Source organism: Lepus europaeus, chromosome 2 (assembly GCF_033115175.1).
Source record: "Lepus europaeus isolate LE1 chromosome 2, mLepTim1.pri, whole genome shotgun sequence".
In the NCBI taxonomy this organism is placed as follows: Eukaryota; Metazoa; Chordata; class Mammalia; order Lagomorpha; family Leporidae; genus Lepus; species Lepus europaeus.
The window spans coordinates 150,548,545-150,570,291 of NC_084828.1; the positions used below are offsets into that span (position 1 = coordinate 150,548,545).

At 44.7% G+C, this 21,747-nt stretch overlaps 1 protein-coding gene across 1 annotated transcript in view; it reads right to left on the minus strand.

Moving 5' to 3' along the window:
- The window catches only part of COL6A5 (collagen type VI alpha 5 chain), a 106,810-nt gene that overhangs the window by 33,967 nt on the left and 51,096 nt on the right, over window positions 1–21,747 (minus strand). The window contains exons 29-36 of the mRNA XM_062179081.1: window positions 20,524–20,559; window positions 20,392–20,428; window positions 16,986–16,997; window positions 14,229–14,716; window positions 6,300–6,393; window positions 5,179–5,838; window positions 3,835–3,925; window positions 1,177–1,385 (exon numbers count right to left, since the gene is read on the minus strand). Of these exons, the coding sequence (XP_062035065.1) occupies window positions 1,177–1,385; window positions 3,835–3,925; window positions 5,179–5,838; window positions 6,300–6,393; window positions 14,229–14,716; window positions 16,986–16,997; window positions 20,392–20,428; window positions 20,524–20,559 (1,627 nt within the window). The remainder of the gene's footprint in view (window positions 1–1,176; window positions 1,386–3,834; window positions 3,926–5,178; window positions 5,839–6,299; window positions 6,394–14,228; window positions 14,717–16,985; window positions 16,998–20,391; window positions 20,429–20,523; window positions 20,560–21,747) is intronic.

Sequence of the window (21,747 nt, forward strand, 5' to 3'; positions counted from 1 at the left end):
GCATGTGCATAGTGACTTCTATTGTTCCTTTAACAATTTACACTCTTATTTATGACATCAGTGATCACTCGAGGCTCTTGCCATGGGCTGCCAAGGCTGTGGAAGCCTTTGTGACCATAGATTCCATCGGTATTTGGACACGGCCATGAGCAACGTGGATGTTCTCCCTTCAGAGAAGTCATGGCCTTTTAAGAAGCCCGATTTTTCAACTAATGATTGACTTCTTAATTCTTAATTGCAGCTTCCACACAGGTACGTTTGGTTGTTTTAAAGTCCAAATGTTTATATTTCAGGACTATGTGGACCTGAGTGTTGAACACACAAGAAAGGAAATGCATTGAAGGATGCCACTGAGAATGAACAACATAGCTCATTCTCACTACCACGGAGAATGAACAACATAGTACAAGATTGGCCCCCTTTCCTCTCACACCACATATTCCAACAAGACACGAGGTGCTTGCAATGCAACTGTTAAAAGGCTGGCCTTCTGATCACGTGAGGATTTTGAAAGACTGTAGATGTCCGGATGGGGATGCCATACTACTTTGGAATTTCACATTTGTAGAATAAAAACACAGACACAATACTGAGGGCTCTGATTTGCTGGCCACTCTTAGACTCTAACAACAGCTACTGCCTTGTCATCTAAGAGTACACAGCAGGCACCCATGGACTTCGTGCGCCAGCATTTCTGGGTACCTCAAAAATCAAATTTGGGGGAGGGGACTTTAAAATGTTTGTGGAAAATGGATTTAAAACATAAGTTTATTTTAGTGCAAAAATATTTTAAATTTATGCGTACTCTTATCTCCTCATGTAATCACAAATTCTAAGGTACTAGCCAGGCCGCCTCTTAAGTCATTTCAATCCCTCTTCACTCTGATGTCCTCTAGCCTGCCCTGCTCTATATCCCACTAACCTTCTAACTGGGGGACTCCAGTTTGGTGAGAACCTCAGGACATGTCAGACAGCTTCTGTGAGCAACCTCCCGAGTGGTGCCAGTCACCATTTACTTCTTAATTCTACTAAAAGCAGAAGCTGTAGCTGTCATCTTACATTTGAAAAATACAGATGCTTTTAATACTAGCCTTAATTTGTTGGGTTCTCTGCTACTGTTCAAATATGAGGATTCAGGCTACTTAAAACTTCCATTATGACTTTTCATTTCCTTACCAGGTGTGAGACTTGTAGTTCCAACAGATTCCTGATCATTTTCATAATTAATCACTAATTTCTGTGGGTCCACCATTTGGTTTGGAAGGTACACCAAATGGCCATCTCCATTGTCTTCCAACACGAAAGATGACTCTTTCCCAGCATTTATTTCCTGGACAATGAAGCTGGTCTCATCTGCAGAAATCTCATGTAGCTCATCAACAAATCTAGGAAAATAAAAGAAAATTCTAGATGAGCATGGCTAACTTTGGATCATGCAAATAAAATATGCAAACAAGTTGAGTTATTCAATTATTTTTAAAAGAAAAAAATTTGGGTGGTGAAAATGTAAATTAATTTCAGTCAAATAACTCATTAAGAGTAGTTACACTTATTTTTAAAAACCTGATTGATAGATAAAAAAGAATTTCCATTTATGCTTCCTTTCCCCATATCTGCTTAATGGACAATGAAACACTATTTTGGAATAAACCAGGTCTGATTCATGCAGAGTTTTAGATAAGTGACAAGAAACCAATCATAGATTATTTGGAACAATATTATAAAGTCTCAGATTGATACTGTTCATCACAGAAAAGATAGAAAAATTATCATTAATTTACTAAGCACTGCTCTGATAAAACTGAAACAATATAAAAGCTAGCTCATTAATATCAGTATCTTCACCTTTGCATTTAGGAGTTTAGGAGTTCTCTGTGATAATTTGAGAATTTTTGTTTTTATTTCGTTGATAATAGAAAACATATCTAATGTGTTTATTCTTGATTATGCAGTTTTATGTGCTTCTAATGCCTGTGTTTGCAGTTGTGCTTGATGCTGGAGTTTGGGCACCCAGTAATGCTACCTTTAACCGCTGGGAGTTAATGAGGAAAGAACAAAGACATAATCCATGATTGACAGTGACACATGAACACCAAGTGAGGCCACAGCCACGCAGGTGATGACAGCTGCCCTCAGAGACAGGCAGGCCAGCTGCACGTGGACAGTCATCTGTGGCACGCCCCACCTTTTGTATATTTTACCAGAAGCTACCGCATTTGTTTGGTTTTCAGGAATTCAGGTATTTGGCAAAGCAGAAATTAGTGTTGAAAAACTTTTTCTTACTGAGTTTACTTGGGTTTCATGTATAAACCTGCTTGGGTTTTAATAGATGTCTAAGAACTCTAAGCTTATGAAATTTACAGCTAGATTTAGATTTGGACATATTTCAGTAACTAACATAATAGTATTTGTTTGCAGTCCTGTGACAATTATTTTCCCTTTGGTGAGTGTATGGCTTGTTCGAGGTTAGGAGCCATTGCTTCACCTGCCATCACCCCATCTAGGACTGTGTTGTCCTTTAGAAGGCGTTGGTGGTGGGACACTCCCTGCTGACCCACCAAGAGGACGAAATCCGACGTTGGATCAACACATGCTTGTGTGAATTCTGGGAACTTCCCTTTCATCTTGCCACTGTGCTTCTGGATCGTCTATGAGGACTTGTCTATTCTGAATAGCTCTTATGCTTAACCACAATCTGAGAATGAAGGGTAATCATGTGCCCTCAAGCAACAGGTAAGGCTGCAGCCAGGCACCCAAGATCAGTGCAAAACACAGGGGAGTGGACAGCTACCTGGGCGGACAGATGTTCTCATGCTACTTGAGGTTCAAGAGTCATTCAGATTAATTATTTCTACTTTTATTTAGGATACAATGTAAGGAAAGTCATTTGCACTTCTGATTAAATTGTTGGGTATTCTATGCTCTGGTTGGGGGCTGAACTGCTAAATCCTAAGCAGCCCCAGGCTTCAGTGAGACAAGAGGTTAGAATCAACTTTCAGAGAGGTTTATTGAAGGAGAGGGCTATGGATTTTGACTGGGAGTGATGCTGGGCTCGAGAGAGGAGTCAGCTTGGATCTGGGCCCCAAGCAACAGGTAGGGTTTCTTGAGAAGGAACAGGGTCACGCAGGGGGAACAGAGACCCAGGAGGATGGCTCACACAAGGTAAATGAGAGTCCACGGTGACTAGATCTCAGAGCCTCTGGTGGGGTGAGGGGAGGATGGAGAAATGGGAAGCGAGGTTGAGGAGGGTTGAGGATGAATTGTGGTTTTACTCTAAAATAAACTTCCATGTGGGAATTTCTGAGGAAGTCCTAAACTTAAAAGCAAAACTGTAATAAAATCGTAGTGTCACAGAATCATGAGACCTGGGCCTGTGTTGTAGTGCAGCAGGCTAAGCCACCACCTGCGAAGCCGACGTCCCATATCAGAGCGCCAGTTCAAGTCCTGGAAGTCCCACTCCCTGCTAATGCACCTGGATAAGCAGCAGCAGACGACCTGAGTGCTTGGGTCCCTGCCACTCACATAGGAGACTTGGATGGAACTCTGGGCTCCTGGATTTTGCCTGGCCCAGCCTTGGATGTTGTGGCTAGATAGGAGATATTCTCTCTCTCTCTCTCTCTCTCTCTCTCTCTCTCTCTCTCATTCTCTCTCTTCGTGTGTGTGTGGGGGGGAGGGGGTTATGCTTTTAAAATAATTAAATTTTTAAAAATTAAAAAAAGGCAGAATACACAAGAGTCTTTACTTTGGAAACCTCATTAGCACATGGTGGATGGGCCAGTGCACTTCCAACATTCAATCAACAGTGTCTTGTAACAGAAGGAGCTTCCTACTCACAGGACACCACTGTTGAGACCTTCCTCTTCTTCTGAATTGATGAGTTTACAGGCCTTCTCCAGCCTCGGGGGTGGGTACAAGTTGAATCCCCCTGTTGACAGAACAAAGTTATAGCCAGATCTTAAAACTAGGAATGAGGTTTTTTGGGCAAAGAGAATCCCAGTGGGAATCCTTTTGGAGCAATGAATGTCACTAACATTTCAGCAAAATTTGGCTGGAGTGAAAACTAGCAACTAGCAAGAGTGTTCAAAACTTGAGTTCAGAGCGTTTCAGCAGCCAAAGAATTACTGAGGTCAAGACAACTGGCTCTTCTCCAGCTGTTCATCTCAAGCCAGCTGTGAGGCAGGGACACGTGATTTCCACGTGCTCAGGCCAACAGAACCTAAGCAATGCTCCAATCGGATCGGCTGCAGCTTTTTCACTGAGCCCTGGGCTACTGGCTCATAGAGAAGGTAATACTTTGTTATGTGTTGTCTCTGCTTCTGCACCGCTCAACACTGGTTTCAGACACAAAGAATCACAGGAAAGAGTTTACTTGCTGGTCTAAGCAGTAAATCCCATCAATTCCTTCCTGGTGTTGTTGTGTAAACTGTGGAATGTTGAGACGTATATCATCTTCCCCCATGTTCAGGAAAATAATTTTTGGTTGGAAGCCTTTGGCCATGGACACATCTCAGAGAACATCTGTGGTTTTATAGCAACTGCAATCCTCTTAAGATGACCATTTTTTTTCTGCTTTCTGTTTCTCTAAACTGAGACTACATCTCTTGATCAATTACACCCGACCCTTTCCCTTGCCCAGGGAAAGAATTGCAATGCTGCTGTCACCGCTCGTGGGCATGGGAACAGCAAACGTACCAGCACCAAAACTTGTAAAATTGGAGCCAGCAGTTTGGAAGAAAATCTCAGAAGTAGTCTTTTAACTCCCAAGAATAAAGCAGTCATGGAAAGTCACTGGGATGTGTTTAACAACATTGCTCAGGTGTGAGGGAAAAGGCAGATAGCTCTACAATACCGCTAGGGTTGAGTCACTTTAGAGTCTTTTTAGAATGTTGCATTATTGTCAGCCTTGATGTCACAAAGAACAATACTGCATGGAAAAAAAAATTGCTACCAACACTCTAAATCAGAAAGCAGCTTACAAAGGGCAAATTCTGAATGAGAAGACATTTCATGAACGCCTTAATCTGTCTGTTTCACAATACTTCCTTCTCACACATGCACAGGAGTGATACTCAGTAGGATATGGATACAGTTACTGAAATATCACATTGTACCCAACGAATACACACAAGGACTTGTTCAGGTTATCAAAAAGAAAAAACCAACTAAATGATGACTTACGTCGGACTGAGTATATAAATGGCTTTAGGAACTTCACAATATAATTCAGTTCTGCTTTATGTATTCTCCCAAGCTGTATTAAATGGTGATCAAGCGGGTGGCTGGCTAACTCCTCCAGGTCATCTTTAGGTGCAGGGCCCAGAGCAATGACAAATATGACATAGCCTTGGCACTTGGCCCTCAGTGCCATCTTTTTTACAAATTCCCGTCTCTCATGGTTCTCTCCAACTGAGACCACTAATATGACCTTGTGTCTTCTTATGTTGGGTGTTTCAGAAAAGAGATTTTCCATGGTCCACAGTAGGGCATGGCCAATGGTGGCTTCTCCATTTAACTGCTGCAGGGAATTCTGGATATAATTCTTCATCAAGGCTTGGCTGCCATACGTTGTGAAGTCAAACTCTGTTTTTACTGTAGTCGTATTTCTCCTGGAACTTCCCAAGGCGGAATAGCTCAACAAGGCAATCCTATCCCCAGAATTTGAGATTAAGGGGTCTGAAGCAATGTTGAAGTTGTCAATCGTTAGGCTCACCATGTCTTTCAAAGCCTTAAACTCATCACTTGCTACGTGCCGAGAATTGTCTATGAGAAAGGCTATGTCCATGTATGTTTCTTCAGTCAAGAAAATCTCTTTTGCGCAGGCATTTGGAAAACATTTATCTGGAAACACAGAGATGCATCACTGGTTCAATAGTGGCACAAAATGCACTGTTGTTTGATATTTTCATCAAGCAACTCAGTGACTAATTACCAAGAATTCACAATCTGATCAACTCTCCTCAATGCCCCCAGCAGATAATTCGGGAAGATCTTTGTTGAAAGCAAATGCAGGTAGCATGTACAAGCCATTTCCAAATTCATTTAGAAAAGATTTCCAACATTCCAGAGGCTTTTGATACAAACTATTAAACTGTCCCCATCAACTGAGATAATTTTCCAAACGAATTTCCTGGAAACCCCAAACATGATGGAGATGGAAATCCTGGCATATGATGTTGGAAAACTGGGACACTGAAAATAGAAACAATCAAAAACAGAAATTCCTGACAAAGCTGGATTCCATAATTCATCCAGAGGGCATCTCATCTTTTCAGCACAGTAAATCTTCTCGTTGGTCTTACCATAGCAAAGTGTGCAGCGCTGAAGTCTGTCTAATGGTTCATATTCTCCATCTGGAGGAACTGGAATCACCTGGAATGTTCCAGTGTCATCAAACTGCATTGAAAAAGAAGTAAGGGCTTGTTTGCTCACTTCCTTTAGTTGTTATGAGGAAGGCTTCATGCACCCACTTTAAGGATTAGTTTGAAAAATACTCATCTACTCAGTGTGTCTGCGTTCACACACACACACACACACACACGCTCCCTTTTTCTTTCTAAGCATAATCCAGGGCTGTTATTGTGGCACAGCCAGTTAAGCTGCCACTTGTGATGTCAGCATCCTACTTCAGAGCGCTGGTTTGGGTCCTGGTTACTCCACTTCTGATCCAGCTCCCTGCTAATGTGCCTGGGAGGCAGCAACAGATGACTCAAGTACTTGAACACTTGTTACCCATGTAGCAGACCCACACAGAGTTCCAGGGCTCCTGGCTTCTGCCTGACCCACCCTTGGCTATTGCAGACATTGGGGAATGAACCAGCAGATAGAAAATCTTTCTCTCTCTGTCTCTCACTCCCCATCTGTCACTCTACCTTTCAAATAAATAAATCCTTAAAAAACACACATAATCCAAAAATGTATGTTGTGAATAGGTATCAGCATCACTACTTTGTGATGAGCAAATTGCCACACATCCACTGACACACTCACTCACTGGGCAGGCAGCAAGAGTTCTTGTCTCCAAGCCTGCAGCTCTGGACAGAACTGCTGTTTGTTTCTGATCATGCACTAGCGAATGATCCTCCCCACACCACCTCCTGAAGTTGGGACCAGCAGAGATTTTGCACTCACAAGTTTCCTATAGGACGCTCTTTAGGTTGTAACCCCAACCATTCCCACCTGACTCTACACAGAAGGTACATCTTTCAGATGTCAGGCGGACTGTCCCAAGTACAATTTCCAACTTAAAGTCTATTTCAGAAGGCAGAACACACATTTATTCAAAATTATTGGTAGTACATGCCCTGATTTCATATTTCTTAATAACTTTTCAGAAATACACCCTGAAATGGGCAGTATACAACACTCATTCATTCGAGTTGTCGATAACCATGTATTAGACATTTATACTGAGTGAAGCACACACTTGAATCCTGATGACAGAGCTCAACTGCCTTCAGGTTTGATGAAGGCATCTCTCAGGCCTTCCCTCTTCCTGCCAAAGCAAATTAAAGGGCTGGAAAAGCCACGCCCTCTGCTCCCCTGGAAGTGCTGAGCATTTGCAAACAGTTCTTTTTTTTTTTTTTTGACAGGCAGAGTGGACAGTGAGAGAGAGAGAGAGAGAGACAGAGAGAAAGGTCTTCCTTTGCTGTTGGTTCACCCTCCAATGGCCACCGCGGCCGGCGCACCGCGCTGATCCAAAGGCAGGAGCCAGGTGCTTATCCTAGTCTCCCATGGGGTGCAGGACCCAAGCACTTGGGCCATCCTCCACTGCACTCCCGGGCCATAGCAGAGAGCTGGCCTGGAAGAGGGGCAACCAGGACAGAATCCGGAGCCCCGACCAGGACTAGAACCCGGTGTGCCAGAGCCGCAAGGAGGAGGATTATCCTAGTGAGCCGCGGCGCTGGCCGCAAACAGTTCTTATCATTTCAGCATCATGGTTAGAAAGAGGGAAGCATTATTACATTCTTACTCTCTGCTTCTTAGAAAATTGCATATCTTGGGTGTGCTTTCTGTATATATATTTTTTATTGATTTGACAGGTAGAGTTATAGACAGTGAGAGAGAGAGACAGAGAGAAAGATCTTCCTTCCGTTGGTTCACCCCCCAAAATGGCCACTACGGCCAGAACTGCACCGATCTGAAGCCAGGAGACAGGTGCTTCTCCTGGTCTCCCATGTGGTGCAGGGCCCAAGCACTTGGGCCATCTTCCACTGCCTTCTCTGGGCCACAGCAGAGAGCTGGCCTGGAAGAGGAGCAACCGAGAATCAAACTGGTGCCCATATGGGATGCCAGCGCTGCAGGCGGAGGATTAACCAAGTGAGCCACAGCGCCGGCCCCTCTTTCTGTATTTTTTAAAAAGATTTATTTTATTTATTTGAAAGGCAGAGTTACATATATATATGTATATATACATATATACATATATGCATATATATATATAGGAGGAGCTCTGTAAAGTTCATGTAAACTAGAATTAAAAGATAAGTTTATATTGGTGCAAAAGGATTTTGAAACCCATATATAATTTTTTCATAGCATGCATTTCCCATGCACTTTTTGAAGAGTCCCTCATATATACACTACTGTGTATTAGTATTTACTTGTAAATACTTAGTATTTAGAAGTTGTTAAAATTCTAGCATTAGGTGTTAGTGTAAGTGCTAGTGTTAGTGTCAATTCACTATATATATTTATATACATAATATATATATTTATATATGTAAATCTGTCTTTCAAATAAATAAAATATATACATAATATATAATTATGCATATCTGTAAACATATAAATAAATATATAATTATATATAATATATATTATGTGTGTGTGAGTATATATATATATATATAGAGAGAGAGAGAGAGGGAGGGAGGGAGGGAGGGAGGGAGGGAGGGAGGTCTTCCATCTGCTGGTTCACTCCCCAAATGACCGCAATGGCTGAAGCTGTGCCGATCTGAAGCCAGGAGCCAGGAGCTTCCTCCAGGTCTCCCACGTGAGTGCAGGGTCCCAGGGACTTGGGCCATCTTCTACTGCTTTCCCAGGTGCATTAGCAGGGAGCTAGGTCAGAAATGCAGCAGCTAGGACTCGAACTGGCACCCAAATGGGATGCCAGCACTGTAGGCCAGGGGTTTAACCTACTGTGCCACAGTGCCACCCCTCTTTTTGTATTTGACCTTGTTGGTCTCCTAATTGAAGACTAAATTCTGACTTGAGAACCCAAGAAAGTTTATTTATAGGAGTAAACAACATGTTCTTCAACCATTCATTCATTCATTCACTCACTCAAAAAATATTTATTAAATGCCTAGAATGCTACAGGTACACTTTGAGGTACTAGGGACATAGAAATGATTAAAATAGGTAAAACTTCCAGCTTATATTCTAATAGCAAGGGATATATCATAAACATACCAACAAAGTAAATATTATTTAGTATGTGGAGAGGAGATAATTTTTATACCAAAAAAAATAGAGTAATAGTGATGGGAAACGTTGGGGTAACATTTAAATAGAATCCACTGAGGAAGAGACATTTTACAACCATTCAAAGGAGAGGGAGAAGTCATATCTAGGGCGAGAACATTTCTGGCAGGGGCACAATCAGGTCTCTGGAGAAGCAGGGGGGTGCCTGGCTTGCTTGGAAGCTGGAGATGGGGACAGTGTGCCTGGGATGGAGTGAGGGAGAACAAGAGATGGGAGAAGTGATGTCACAGAGATTCCAAGGGGGCAAGTGTGTGCAGAAGGTGCAAATCCTTTGGAATCTTGCAGGCTTGCAGGCTGTGATAACGACCTTAGCTTTAAGTCTGAAATAAACGAGGAGAAGGTGTTGAGCAGAGGACTAGCCTGGGAGTTTGGGTCTTACAAGGATTACTCTGGCTGCAGCGTTGAGATAGACTTAGCAGGGCAAGAATGGATGCAAGGACATTAATGAAGAGGTGATGATCACATCCGGGGAAAAGGTAACGGGGGCTTGGATTAAATGCCAAAGATGGAGGTGCTAGCAAGTGTCAAATTCTGAATACGTATTTTATGAATGACATTAACACTAGCACTTACACTAACACCTAATGCTAGAACTTCAACAACTTCTAAATACTAAGTATTTACAAGTAAATACTAATACATACTAGCATATACATGAGGGACTCTTTGAAAAGTGCATGGAAAATGCAAGCTATGAAAAAACTATGTATGGGTTTCAAAATCCTTTTGAATTTTTTTTATTTTTTAATTTATTTTATTTAATTTATTTTTTAATTCTAGTTTACATGAACTTTACAAAGCTCCTCCTATATACACTTTTAGGTGTAATCTACACAATATGCATGTATACACTTTAGTAGACACACACAGGTATACATGCTAAATACACGCTCGAGTTAAGGAGGTTTTTGTATAAGCAAAGGTGAGGAACCATGCATGGTGGCAATGAAAGGATGGGGTTATTATTAACCGGAATGGAGAAGACTGTGTGCGGTACAAGTTTCGGGGAGAAAATCAGAGTTATGTTTTGGAGCTGGTAAATCTGAATTAGCCATTAGAGACACAGGTAAGTAAGTTTTATGCTTATGGATCTCTAGTTCAGGGCCACGGTCAAATTGAAAACACACATTTCCACCATTGAGCATATTTAAGACATGGGCCAGGGCCAGGACCAGACCAAATATACACCGAGAAAGGGGCTCAAATAGGCTTTGGGTAGCAGAGGCATTTTGTGTTTGGGAAGTGCAGAGGTATCAGAAATCTGAGACAGGGAGGGAGTGGCTAAGGAGGCAGGAAAGGAATCAGGAAGAGGGGCTTGCTGAGAGTGAGGGAGAACCAGGAGTCCATGAAACGGCCGGGTCAGCAACATCGCATGCTGCGGCTAAGGGCTGTGGGCCAGAGCAGCACTGGGTTCCAACATGGAGGCCACTGCTGGCCTTGACGAGAGGCATTCAGGAGGGCTGTAGGGCAGAAAACACCTGGGTAAGGTCAAGAGCGATGAAGGAGAAGCACTGGGGACAGCAGACGCAGAGTGTGTTTTCCCAGGAGATTACGAGATGGGGAGCCAAGAAATGGGAAGCGGCTGAAGAAATGGGCAAAACGTTGGTTCAGGAAAGTTTTCTGCTGATTAGAACAATCTGTAAATAGAGAAAAGTTCTTCTCTCGTAGATGGATGGTCTCTTCCAGCAACAATAAAAGGTTAATGCTTTAGGGGAATGCGATTACCTAATAACTGCTCACTTTGTCAAACTTTACAACAAAGTTCATAGGTTGATTAAATATTCACATATATATGCTATAAAGAAAAATTTTAAAATTAAAGATATATATTCTATAAAGAAAATCAGAATTATAGAGTCAATCTCCTAAAGTTTACAATTTTTTTAAAAGATATTTATTTATTTATTTATTTATTTGAAAGTTGGAACTACAGAGAGGCAGAGGCAAAAAGAGAGAGAGAGGTCTTCCCTCTGCTAATTCACTCCCCAAATGGCAGCAATGGCCGGAGCTGGGCCAATCTGAAGCCAGGAGCCAGGAGCTCTTCCAGGTCTCCCATTCAGGTGCAGGAACCAAGCACTTGGGCCATCTTCCTCTGCTTTCCAAGGGCATAGCAGGGAGCTGGATCAAAAGAGGAGCAGCCTGGTCTTGACCCAGCACCCATATGGGATGCTGGCACTGCAGCTGGTGGCTTTACCAGCTACGCCACAGTGTCTGCCCCTACAAATGTTTTGAAAATTCAACAATACCCAGGGGAGGTTGAAAGTTTAAATTAAATTTGTGATAGGATCTAGAGCTAAGAAGGTAAGGCACAGTATATTGGAGTAGACTTGCCCAAATTACAGTGCAAAAAGTAAGTGATATAAGGGATGTGAGGAGGCAGCTTCACAGAAAAATGAAAACAGTAAACACAGAGCAGTTACAATGCTGCCTGGGACACTTGCATGCCATATCGGAGTGTCTGAGTTGGAGTCCCAACTCTGCTCCAGATTCCAGATTCCTGTTTCTGTGCACCCTGGGAAGTAGCAGGTGGTGGCTCGAGTGGTTGGTAGATCTGGATTTGGTTCCTGGCTCTTGGGAATTTGGGGAGTGGACGACCAGATAGGAGATCATCTATCTCTCTCTGTCTCTATTTCTCAACCTTTCAAATAAATACATTTTAAAATTAAAAAAAAAAAAGAAAACAGCAAACATGGGAAAGAATGTTATATTTCACACATAGATAAGACCAAAACAACAACAAAGGAATACTCTTATTGACTTATCACATTATTGGCAGAAATTTGAAAAGCCCAGTAGAGGGGCAACAGGTTAAGAACCATTTGGGGTGCCCACATTCTATATCAGAGTGCCTGGATTTGAGTCCCAACTCTGCTTGCCATTCCAGCTTTCTGCTACTGTGCACCCTGGAAGGCAGCTGGTGATGGCTCAAGTCCTTGGGTCCCTGCCACCCACGTGGGAGACCTGGATTGAGTTTCAGGATCCTGGCTTAGACCTGGCCAACTCCTGGCTTCTGCTGGCATTTGGGGAGTGAATCAGCAGAAGGAAGATTTCTCTGTGTCTGTTTCTTTCTCTCTGTCTCTGCCTTTCAAATAAATAAATACAATTTAATTGTGTAAAAAGCTCAATATGTATAATCCAATGTTGCTAAGGATGTGGGGAGAGACATTCCAACTGAAGGGAGCAGTTCCAAGCTTTCAGGGGAAAGGCAGGGCAAACATGTGAAGAGGGTGAAGACAATGGAGAGGAGGAGGGTGGGGGTCCAGAGTGGAGAAGAGCAAGCCAGCAGTGATTCAGCAGGTGTGGATCAAGCAAGGTACAGGGCCAGCACCCCTATATGGGGTTATCATCTGGCAAGACGCACACAGCTCTCCAGTGCAAGCTGAAGAGGATCTGTTGACAAGAGTGACTGGCGGACAGCTCCCCTCTGTTGAGGATTTTGTGGGCTTCTGGCGTGGTTCTCTGAGGATAAGATCACATTTGATATCCTAGTCAGATTTCTCCTAAGCTACAATTTGGTGCAGCTCTCAAAGCAGAAATCTCATTTGCTCTCCCCAGGGAGCAAAATTAGAGAGGCAGAAAACTTTCAAAAAGAAAAGAGATATTAAAAGTCTATTTCCAGGGGCTGGTGCTGTGGTATAGCGGGTAAAGCCACTGACTGCAGTGTTGGAACTCCACATGAGTGGCGGTTCGAGTCCCAGCTGCTCCACTTCCGATCCAGCTCTCTGCTATGGCCTGGGAAAGCAGTAGAAGAGGGCACAAGTGCTTGGGCCCCTGCACCCACGTGGGAGACCCGGATAAAGCTCCTGGCTCCTGGCTTCAGATCGACACAGCTCCGGCCATTGTGGCCATTTCAGGAGTGAACCATCGGATGGAAGACCTCTCTCTCTCTCTCTCTCTCGTTCTCTCTGTCTTTCTCTAACTCTACCTTTCAAATAAATAAATAAATCTTTTAAAAAATCTATTTCCATTCTCAAAAAAACAAAACAAAACTGGCAACCACGGTCCTTCTGGACTTCCCAGAGTCCTTTCTGTCAGGATCTGTTGTCACTCCTGGCTTGGGTGTGTTAGGACCAGCCTGGCTTTTTCCACGTCATAGAGGGCTTTTTTCTCTTTATAGTAGACATATATGCGCTTGCATGAAAATTGACCTTCTGAAAAACAGCATGATTTCCCCTTGCTTCAGACATGGCTGTCTCATGGAGAATGTGAAAATATTCAAAGTCATCAAACAATAGACTGAGAGGTTCTTAAGGTTCCTGGGGGAAGGGGAAGGGAGCATCCATCCCATGAGAGTCTGTAGACCAAAAGTGTCAGAGTCTCTTGAGAAAAATGTTCAGAAGCATTGAATGTTTTGCTGACTTAGCCTCAAACTGCATCCATCACATCACCAGTGAGACACAGCAAGCCGATGACAAGTCCAAGATCCCAGGCCAGCAGAGGGCTTGTGGGGTCCCACTCCCATGGCCTTTGTATCAGGCAGACCTGCTTTCAAAACTTTGTTCAGCCTCTTAGTAGCTGCACAAATTGGACAAGGCATGGAGCTCTCTGGGCCTGAGTTTCCTCATTCTTAACATGATGATGACGACTGCACTGATGTCACAGGGTGGTGAGAAGGAGGCTTAGGTAAAGCTCCCGGGACAGTGCCCAGCACACACAGCAAAAGCAGTGAAGAGCCCACCGATCCCCCGGATGCCCCACCAATACCACCATCTCAGAAATAAAGCAGTTGCCCGGGACAGTCTTACCCCAAAGGCTTCATCAAGAAAAACTCTTTCGTTGAAAGCAAAGACTGCCGGGCTGATGTCCAGGGCGCTGAGCTCCATGGTGGCCGTGATGATGGATGACTTACTGGCCGCCTGACCGTTACTGAAAAACACAGCCACTCTCCTCACGTTGGCTCCCGCACCCGTCCTCTTGAAGACATTGCGAGCGACGAACCTCATTGCCTGACCGATGTCACGGGGCTGTGTGGGGACCTGGTATTTTATCTGGTAGAGAAACTGGAGGAGCTGCTGCTTGCTCCGGTAATCAGACCCACGGATGAGGTAGCTGACGTTGGAGTCATAGGAAACCACGGTGACTCTGGCCCCTACAGGACAATTATTCTCCCTGATGTTCAGGTCACTGATAATGGAAGCAATCATGTCCCTTGTCTCGTTAAATCTCCATTCTGTGATCCCAGAGGCCTGATCCAGGGCAAATACCAGTTCTGTTGGATACACTGGACACTTTTCTGCAAAAAAAAGTTAGGCAGAAGTGTGAAGTTATTGTATTGGATCAGAAGCTTTCCCAAACCTTCACCTTTGTTCCAGTGCAGTTGGCTCACATGGAGGTGAGTCAAGTACACCCCCAGCCCTAGAACGAGGGGCACTCACATGTACAGAAGGGGAGGGAACCTTCCCTGGAAACTGGCAGGTGTTGTACCAGGGTAGAGCATTACAACTTCAATGCTGGCCTCACAGCCCTTCCGAGTCTGCCATTCAAAAGGAAACTGGTGGCAGCTTGGGGGCTGATGGAACAGCTCTCTACCCTGACTGAGGGTGTGGGTACATGAATCGGTGTGCGTGTTAAAACTGAACACACACAGTGAATTTTACTGGATGTAAATTTTAAGAATGAATAAAAGGGAATTATAACTTGTTGGGGACTTTGAAAACAGGCTCTCCTTGGAAACCTTCAAAATGATGTATTGATGATAAAGTCCGTTGGAAGATTTTCACCCACTTACGCAAGAGCTAGTTACTGACGTCCACTAGGAAATACCTGCACGTCTGCCATCAGAGAAACTGTATTGGGAAGGATCATTCTACTACCAGGTATAGAGTAATTATTACTCTTTTTACAATGTTATTTATTTAGAGAGAGAGATACATCTCCCATCTTATAGTTCACTCCTAAAGTCTGAACACAGAGAAATAAAATTATTTTTGTTTAAAGAATAAGTATTTCCTTCTACTTCGACTGTCCCACTATCTTCTATCTGGCTAACTCAGAAAGCATTTTTTATTCAAAATATCCCAATGCCTGCCGCTGTTCTTAGTAATAGAAATGGGACAGTGTTAGAGATGTGTTTTAAATCAACAGATTTTACTGTGAAGAAATTCAAAATATGAAACAATAGACAGAAACATGAAGAATTCTTAACTTCTTAGCCCTACATTAAAATGACTGGCAAAGCGGCTGAAACGCATCTTCCAGTTCTCCTGGAAGGCAGAATGTATTTCTATTTATTTCTATTCTTTCCCTAGTGCCCAGCAGGGTACCTAATCCATTTACATTTAATCTAAATCATGAAGGCTTATTGCCACCTGCCATGTACAAGGTATTTTTGTAGAATTAAAGTGAATGACTCCAAACTTTAGGACAAGCTCTGAGACCTTGAGACCTACTTCCTCAGGCCTCTCCGGCTCCAGGAGCTCTTGAGGTTGACACAATTGGCTTCAATGCCCCAGTCAACCAGGCGAGCTAAGGCTCCACGCAGCACCGCAGGCGTCCTGGCCCTGCCATGGCCCAGGCAGGGAGGGTTGACCAGCAGTTGGCACTTGGTGAAAAGACAGGGGTGAGGATGGGTCAGCTGGGGGACAGAAAGGACCCATTTCACCTCTCAGAAGCCAGTGCCAGTGGGGTCAGCAGCAGCCAGGGCAACAGGGAATCCTGATCCCTGAATTCCTTAGCAACACAAGGACTGCTCCATGGAGAAACAGGGTTGTAAACTGGGGCAGGAGCCAGAGAGGATGGCAGAGTGAAGTGACTGGGCTCAACATTTCCGACCAGGCCAAAAGCAACAAACTGATAGGAATTGTATGTGACTGTAGTTTTAATGATTTTGTGACTGTTTTAAAATGCATTCTGTATGAGTGAAGTTGGATATTCTGCTGGACTTTGGTCCTTTTATTGCTACTTTGCTGACCTCATTTAGTAGAGCCATTGAGCCTTTGACTATAATGTAAGCTAAAAATGTTATCTCGGCTGGTACTGTGGCATAGCCGGTAAAGCCGCTGCCTGCAGTGTTGGCATTCCATATGGGCACCAGTTTGAGTCCCAGCTGCTCCACTTCTGATCCAGCTCTACACATGGCCTGGGAAAGCAGTGAAAGATGGCCCAAGTCTTTGAGTCCCTGCTCTCACATGGGAGACCCGGAAGAAGCTCTAGGCTCCTGGCTTCCTGATTGGCTCAGCTCCAGCCATTGAGACTATCTGGGGAGTGAACCAGTGGATGGAAGACCTCTCTCTTTCTGCTTTTCCCTCTGCCTCTCTGTAACTCTCCCTTTCAAATAAATAATCTTTAAAAAAGTTATCTCAGAAAAATAAAAAATAAAATATTAAGTTGAAAAAATAAATAAAACAATGACATTAGCACCTACAGTTATAACCAAAAAACAGAAATGTCTGCATAGAAAGGATGAAGTCCTATTTGTCTCAAGAGTAAAAGTTTCTTTAAAATCGGTCTTGTCAGAACATAGGAGTTACTCAGGCAAGAAACAGTATGGAAAGGACACTCACCTTTCCAGCAAGCTAAAAAAGGAGAGAGGGAGAAAGAGAGAATCTGTTACATTTTTGGAACATACAAAAAAACCCAAAATTTCAACAAAGCTTAAGAATTGATTTCAGTCTAATTTTGAACGAGGCTAATTCCTAAGGTACAGGAAGTCACGGTTAAAGCACTGAGGCAGATTGCCACAGAACCCTACTCATCTGTGAGCCATCCTTTTCCTCTTGGCGGAATTTCGGCTGAAGCTGAAACACCGATCCATCACGTGTCGTGAGAGCAGAACAGATGGGGTGCCGGCAAAACAGCAAGGAAGCTGGAATTCGATTTGTTCCGCCTCCCATGCAGCCTTCTGAGAGTCACTGGGCAAGGGAGGCTGAGATACGGGCTCAGACTTTCTTTCCTGATGGACACCTGGGGAGCCTGCATTTTCCTGAAAACCACAGTGATTTCCAGATGCACTTTGCCTTGGGTTAGAACTACAGCCCCTCTGTTTGAGCCATCTCCACACTCAGAGAGAGGGAGCAAGCCCCCTGCCCACCCCACCCTAGGGATTCTGCTCAGGGAAACAGCACTGTTTCTCCTCCTGACTCATCCCACCAGGGCCAGTGTTGATAGACCTTTAAGCAACCGCAGAGCTGACATTTGCCATGTTCAGTTTACTCGAATCCTTGGAGGCCAATGCGCGAGCCAGGAGAACAGGTTGTATTAGCATGGCTGCACCCTGCCCTTCCATCCCGCTGTCTGCCAGCACACGGTCCCCTCACCCTCACAGCCACCTGCTGAGGACTGAGGGACCAACTGCCCCCTCCCAGCCTAAAGCAGATCCCTGTTCTGACGGCGGGCTTGCACGTGCTCACCTAAAACCCCACTGCGGGGCGACAAGCACGGGCTCTCGGAATAATAGTTCTGCCGGGTACGAGTCTGGCAAGGCTGGGAGAATTCGGAGGGGAAATTACTTGACGTTTTGCAGAGTGTTCCTTTACTGTTATTATTAATTTTTCTTTAAAAAAAAATTCCTCTTATGTCTCTCTCCAAAACAGTAATCCTCTGGGCCCTCCTGTCTTCTCTGTCCTCCTCGCCTCCCCTCCCCCCACCTGCTGGATCTATTTTATTTTCAGGAGTCAGTGGGGAGGGCCCTTGTCCTTGTGTGGCAGAGCTGATGCAGGACTGAAGAGTGACTGGTGTCAGACCAGGGGTCCAACCTTGCACGGACAGGGTGATGTCATCTAGGACGCGAGGCCCTTAGAACCAGCACTGAGGTTCTGCCCCTCGGCTCCCTTGTGCATTCTAGAGTTGTGTGCTAGCCAATCAGCACTCTGTGTGGTTGGAGAGCCCAACCCCCTCTGCCATGACCCCCCTCTTGTCCGGGCTAACCCCCTTCACTCAATGTTGGAAAACTCCCTCCCGGCTGGCGCCGTGGCTCAACAGGCTAATCCTCCGCCTAGCGGCGCCGGCACATGGGGTTCTAGTCCCAGTCGGGGCGCCGGATTCTGTCCCGGTTGCTCCTCTTCCAGTCCAGCTCTCTGCTGTGGCCCAGGAGTGCAGTGGAGGATGGCCCAAGTGCTTGGGCCCTGCACCCACATGGGAGACCAGGAGAAGCACCTGGCTCCTGGCTTTGGATCAGCGCGGTGCGCCGGCCGCAGCGGCCATTGGAGGGTGAACCAACGGCAAAAAGGAAGACCTTTCTCTCTGTCTCTCTCACTGTCCGCTCTGTCAAAAATAAAAAAAAAAAAAAAAAAGAAAAACTCCCTCCCAATCTCAAACCCTGCAAGGTCACCCCCCACCCCCTGCCGCCCCCAGCTCACTTACACCTGTCCTAGTCTTCCTTGTGATTTATCCCTTGTCTTGCTGAGGGCTGCAACACCCACACTTCCCCACGACGGCAATGGATCTTCTTCGCCCCCTCTCCCACTGGACAGATTCCTATCCCTTGCACAAACTCCTGCCTCTGAGGCTCCGCCCCACCGGCCTCCCTCCTCTTACCTTCCTCCAGGTGGCCCACATTTGGCGAGGCTTTCCCGTCCCTGCACCACCCACTCCCCATGCCCTGAGCTTCTGCCTCCGACCCCAGTGCTGCGCCCTCAGGAGCCTCCCCTGCCCCGTGACTCTGAGGACCTTCCTCACCTGAGTGACAGGTCTGCGTCTTCTGTCCTGTCCCTGCCCATTTCACCAGTGGCCACAGTTCCTGTCACTCAGGGTCTACAAAGCCCCTCCACCCCTAAAATGCTGGATCTTGGTTTCTTTTCCAATGAACTGATTTCCCTTCAGAATTTCTTCTTCTTCTTCCTCACCCACGTGACACCAGGTCTCTCCACCTCTAGCCTGGAAGTGATTTTAAACCCATTTCCCGGTTCTTGCCTTGTCGTATGCTTGCAATGGCTATGTTTTACCCACCTCCTTCAGTACGGCCTGTCTGGTTGCGATTATATGAAAACCACAATGAGAAATCGTCTAAAATTGTACCACCCTAACAAGATAAACTGTAACATTTTCTTACTTTCACTTCTAGGGCAAGAGGTCTTTCCAGAGTTCATGGAAAACATGTATTCGGGGAGATAAAATTTTTTGCACCAAATAAACTTATCTTTTAATTCCATTTTCCCATGAATTTTTTTAAGTACTCCAGTACTTGTTGCACGCAGACAAAAATAATGAACATTCCATTTAATTTTCTGGTTTTAGTTCCCGTTTTTTGAATGTCTTTACTGAGTCTTCGTAAAAGCCGGATCTACTTGATATTTTCCCGGAAGATGATGCACCAGAATCTAATTATTCCGCAAGTGTGAATGGTCTACACGTCCCGTGCTTTTGCTCTGATGAATAACCTTTCAACAACTACGTTGACTGACGTGTTTTCTCTCCTGTTGCTTTATTTCCTTAGGACAAGTTTTCAGGAGTGAGCTCACTGGGCCTTTCGCCTTCCTTCTCGCTTCCTTCCCAACAAAGGCAGCCTCTCCATCTGTTGACTTTGGTCTTATTCCTTTGCTGGAACAATTTTCTCGCCACTCTCCATTACATGCCCATAACCAATTCAGTGGCCTGCACCCAAGCAGCCTTCGGTAACTACCTCGCTAACCAGTGAACCCTCCCTGCTCTGTTCATCCCTTTTAACACCAGGCCTTCTCAGTCCTTTTGCACAGGATTGTTACATGAACATGAGCTAATGGACACACAGTAAGTCGGTCTTTGCATCCCATAATGCATGTGTTCTCCCCCGTAGGCATCACTCCCAAAAGCAAAGGCACTTTTGTCTCCACCCTTTGTCTTCCCACCTCCTATGTGTGATGTCCCAACAACAGGTACTCCAGGCTTGCCCTCCAGGGAGCTCAGCTTACTGATTCCAGACACCCACACCATCTTCAGTGCCAGTGCCCTCACCAACCCCAGACGCTCTCGTTCCTCAGCCCAGATACTCACGACTACGGTCCCGCAGGAACTGCATCAGCTCACAATGCTGCAGGTTTTAAAAAGAGAGAAAAAAACGCATGAGTACAGTGACTTCCCGGTGACTGTGCTATGTTCCAGTGGGCTGCTGAGGGAGATACATACAGAATATACTGGTGCCCCCGCCATGCCTTTAGGACCCTAGGAAAACAAGAACAGAGCAAGCTATTGGTATGTGAACGGCAGTCTCTAGTAATAAGACAACAGAAAACAAAACAAAATAATTGTTCTTCAAACCACAGCAGAAAGAGGGTGGTTTTTCCCTTGAACCTCCTGAATTAACTACAACGCTTTACTCATCCTCACCAAGGGAGTAAACTTCCTATTTCAGTATTAGATGAGGTAAGCTAATGTCTACTCAAGTGAATTTATTTTTTAAAGGTGGTAAGAAACAAAGAAATAAAAGTATTTCTTAAAGGTGTTTGCACTGAAGATGCAATACTGGGGCTGGTGTTGTGGCATAGCAGGTAAAGCTGCCGCCTGCAGTGCCAGCATCCCATGTGGGTGCCGGTTCCAGTTCTGGCTGCTCCACTTCCAATCTGGCTCTCTGCAATGGCCTGGGAAAGCAGCAGAATAAGGCCCAAGTCCTTGGGCCCCTGCACCCACATGGGAGACTGGAAGAAGCTCCTGGCTCCTGGCTTTGAATCGACTCAGCTCTAGCCATTGTGGCCATCTGGGGAGTGAACCAGAAGCTGGAAGACCTCTCTCTGTCTTTCTCTCTCTGTCTCTCTCTTTCTCTCTCTGCCTCTCTGTAACTCTGCCTTTCAAAATAAATAAATAAATCTTTTTTTTTAAAAAGTGCAATAGTTAGATGAAGGCATCTCTTGTAAAAGTGTTAAAATTATAGATTTTCCAAAGGACAGTGCTGAGGAGAGGAGGAGTTTATTGAGAACTCAAAAGTATGGTTATGTGACAAATCAAGGCGTTTAAAATGCAGGAGGTTACTATACAATCTCTACATGTGTAAAACAACCAAAAACAATTACATAGCAAAGTGGTCATTTTACATAAGAAGAGCACACACTCTAAGCTCATAAATTACGCTGAGCGATTTTAGAGGCAAGAAATACAAATAATTGATTGAGATGAATCAGGAAAGACTTCCTGAAACAGTGTGGTATTTCTCTCTCCCCCTTCTCACTCCCTTTGATCAGAAGCAGGTTTTTTCTTGACAGTGGTTTGTAATACGCTGGCACTCACAGATCCCTTTGGGCAACTAATAAAACCACAACGTCCTAGTCAAAACAATGCTCTTGCCTGCCCACATATGCACATTTCATTAAACCTCCAGGAGTTCAACCAAGGATGTTGGCGTAAGAGCAGCTGTTC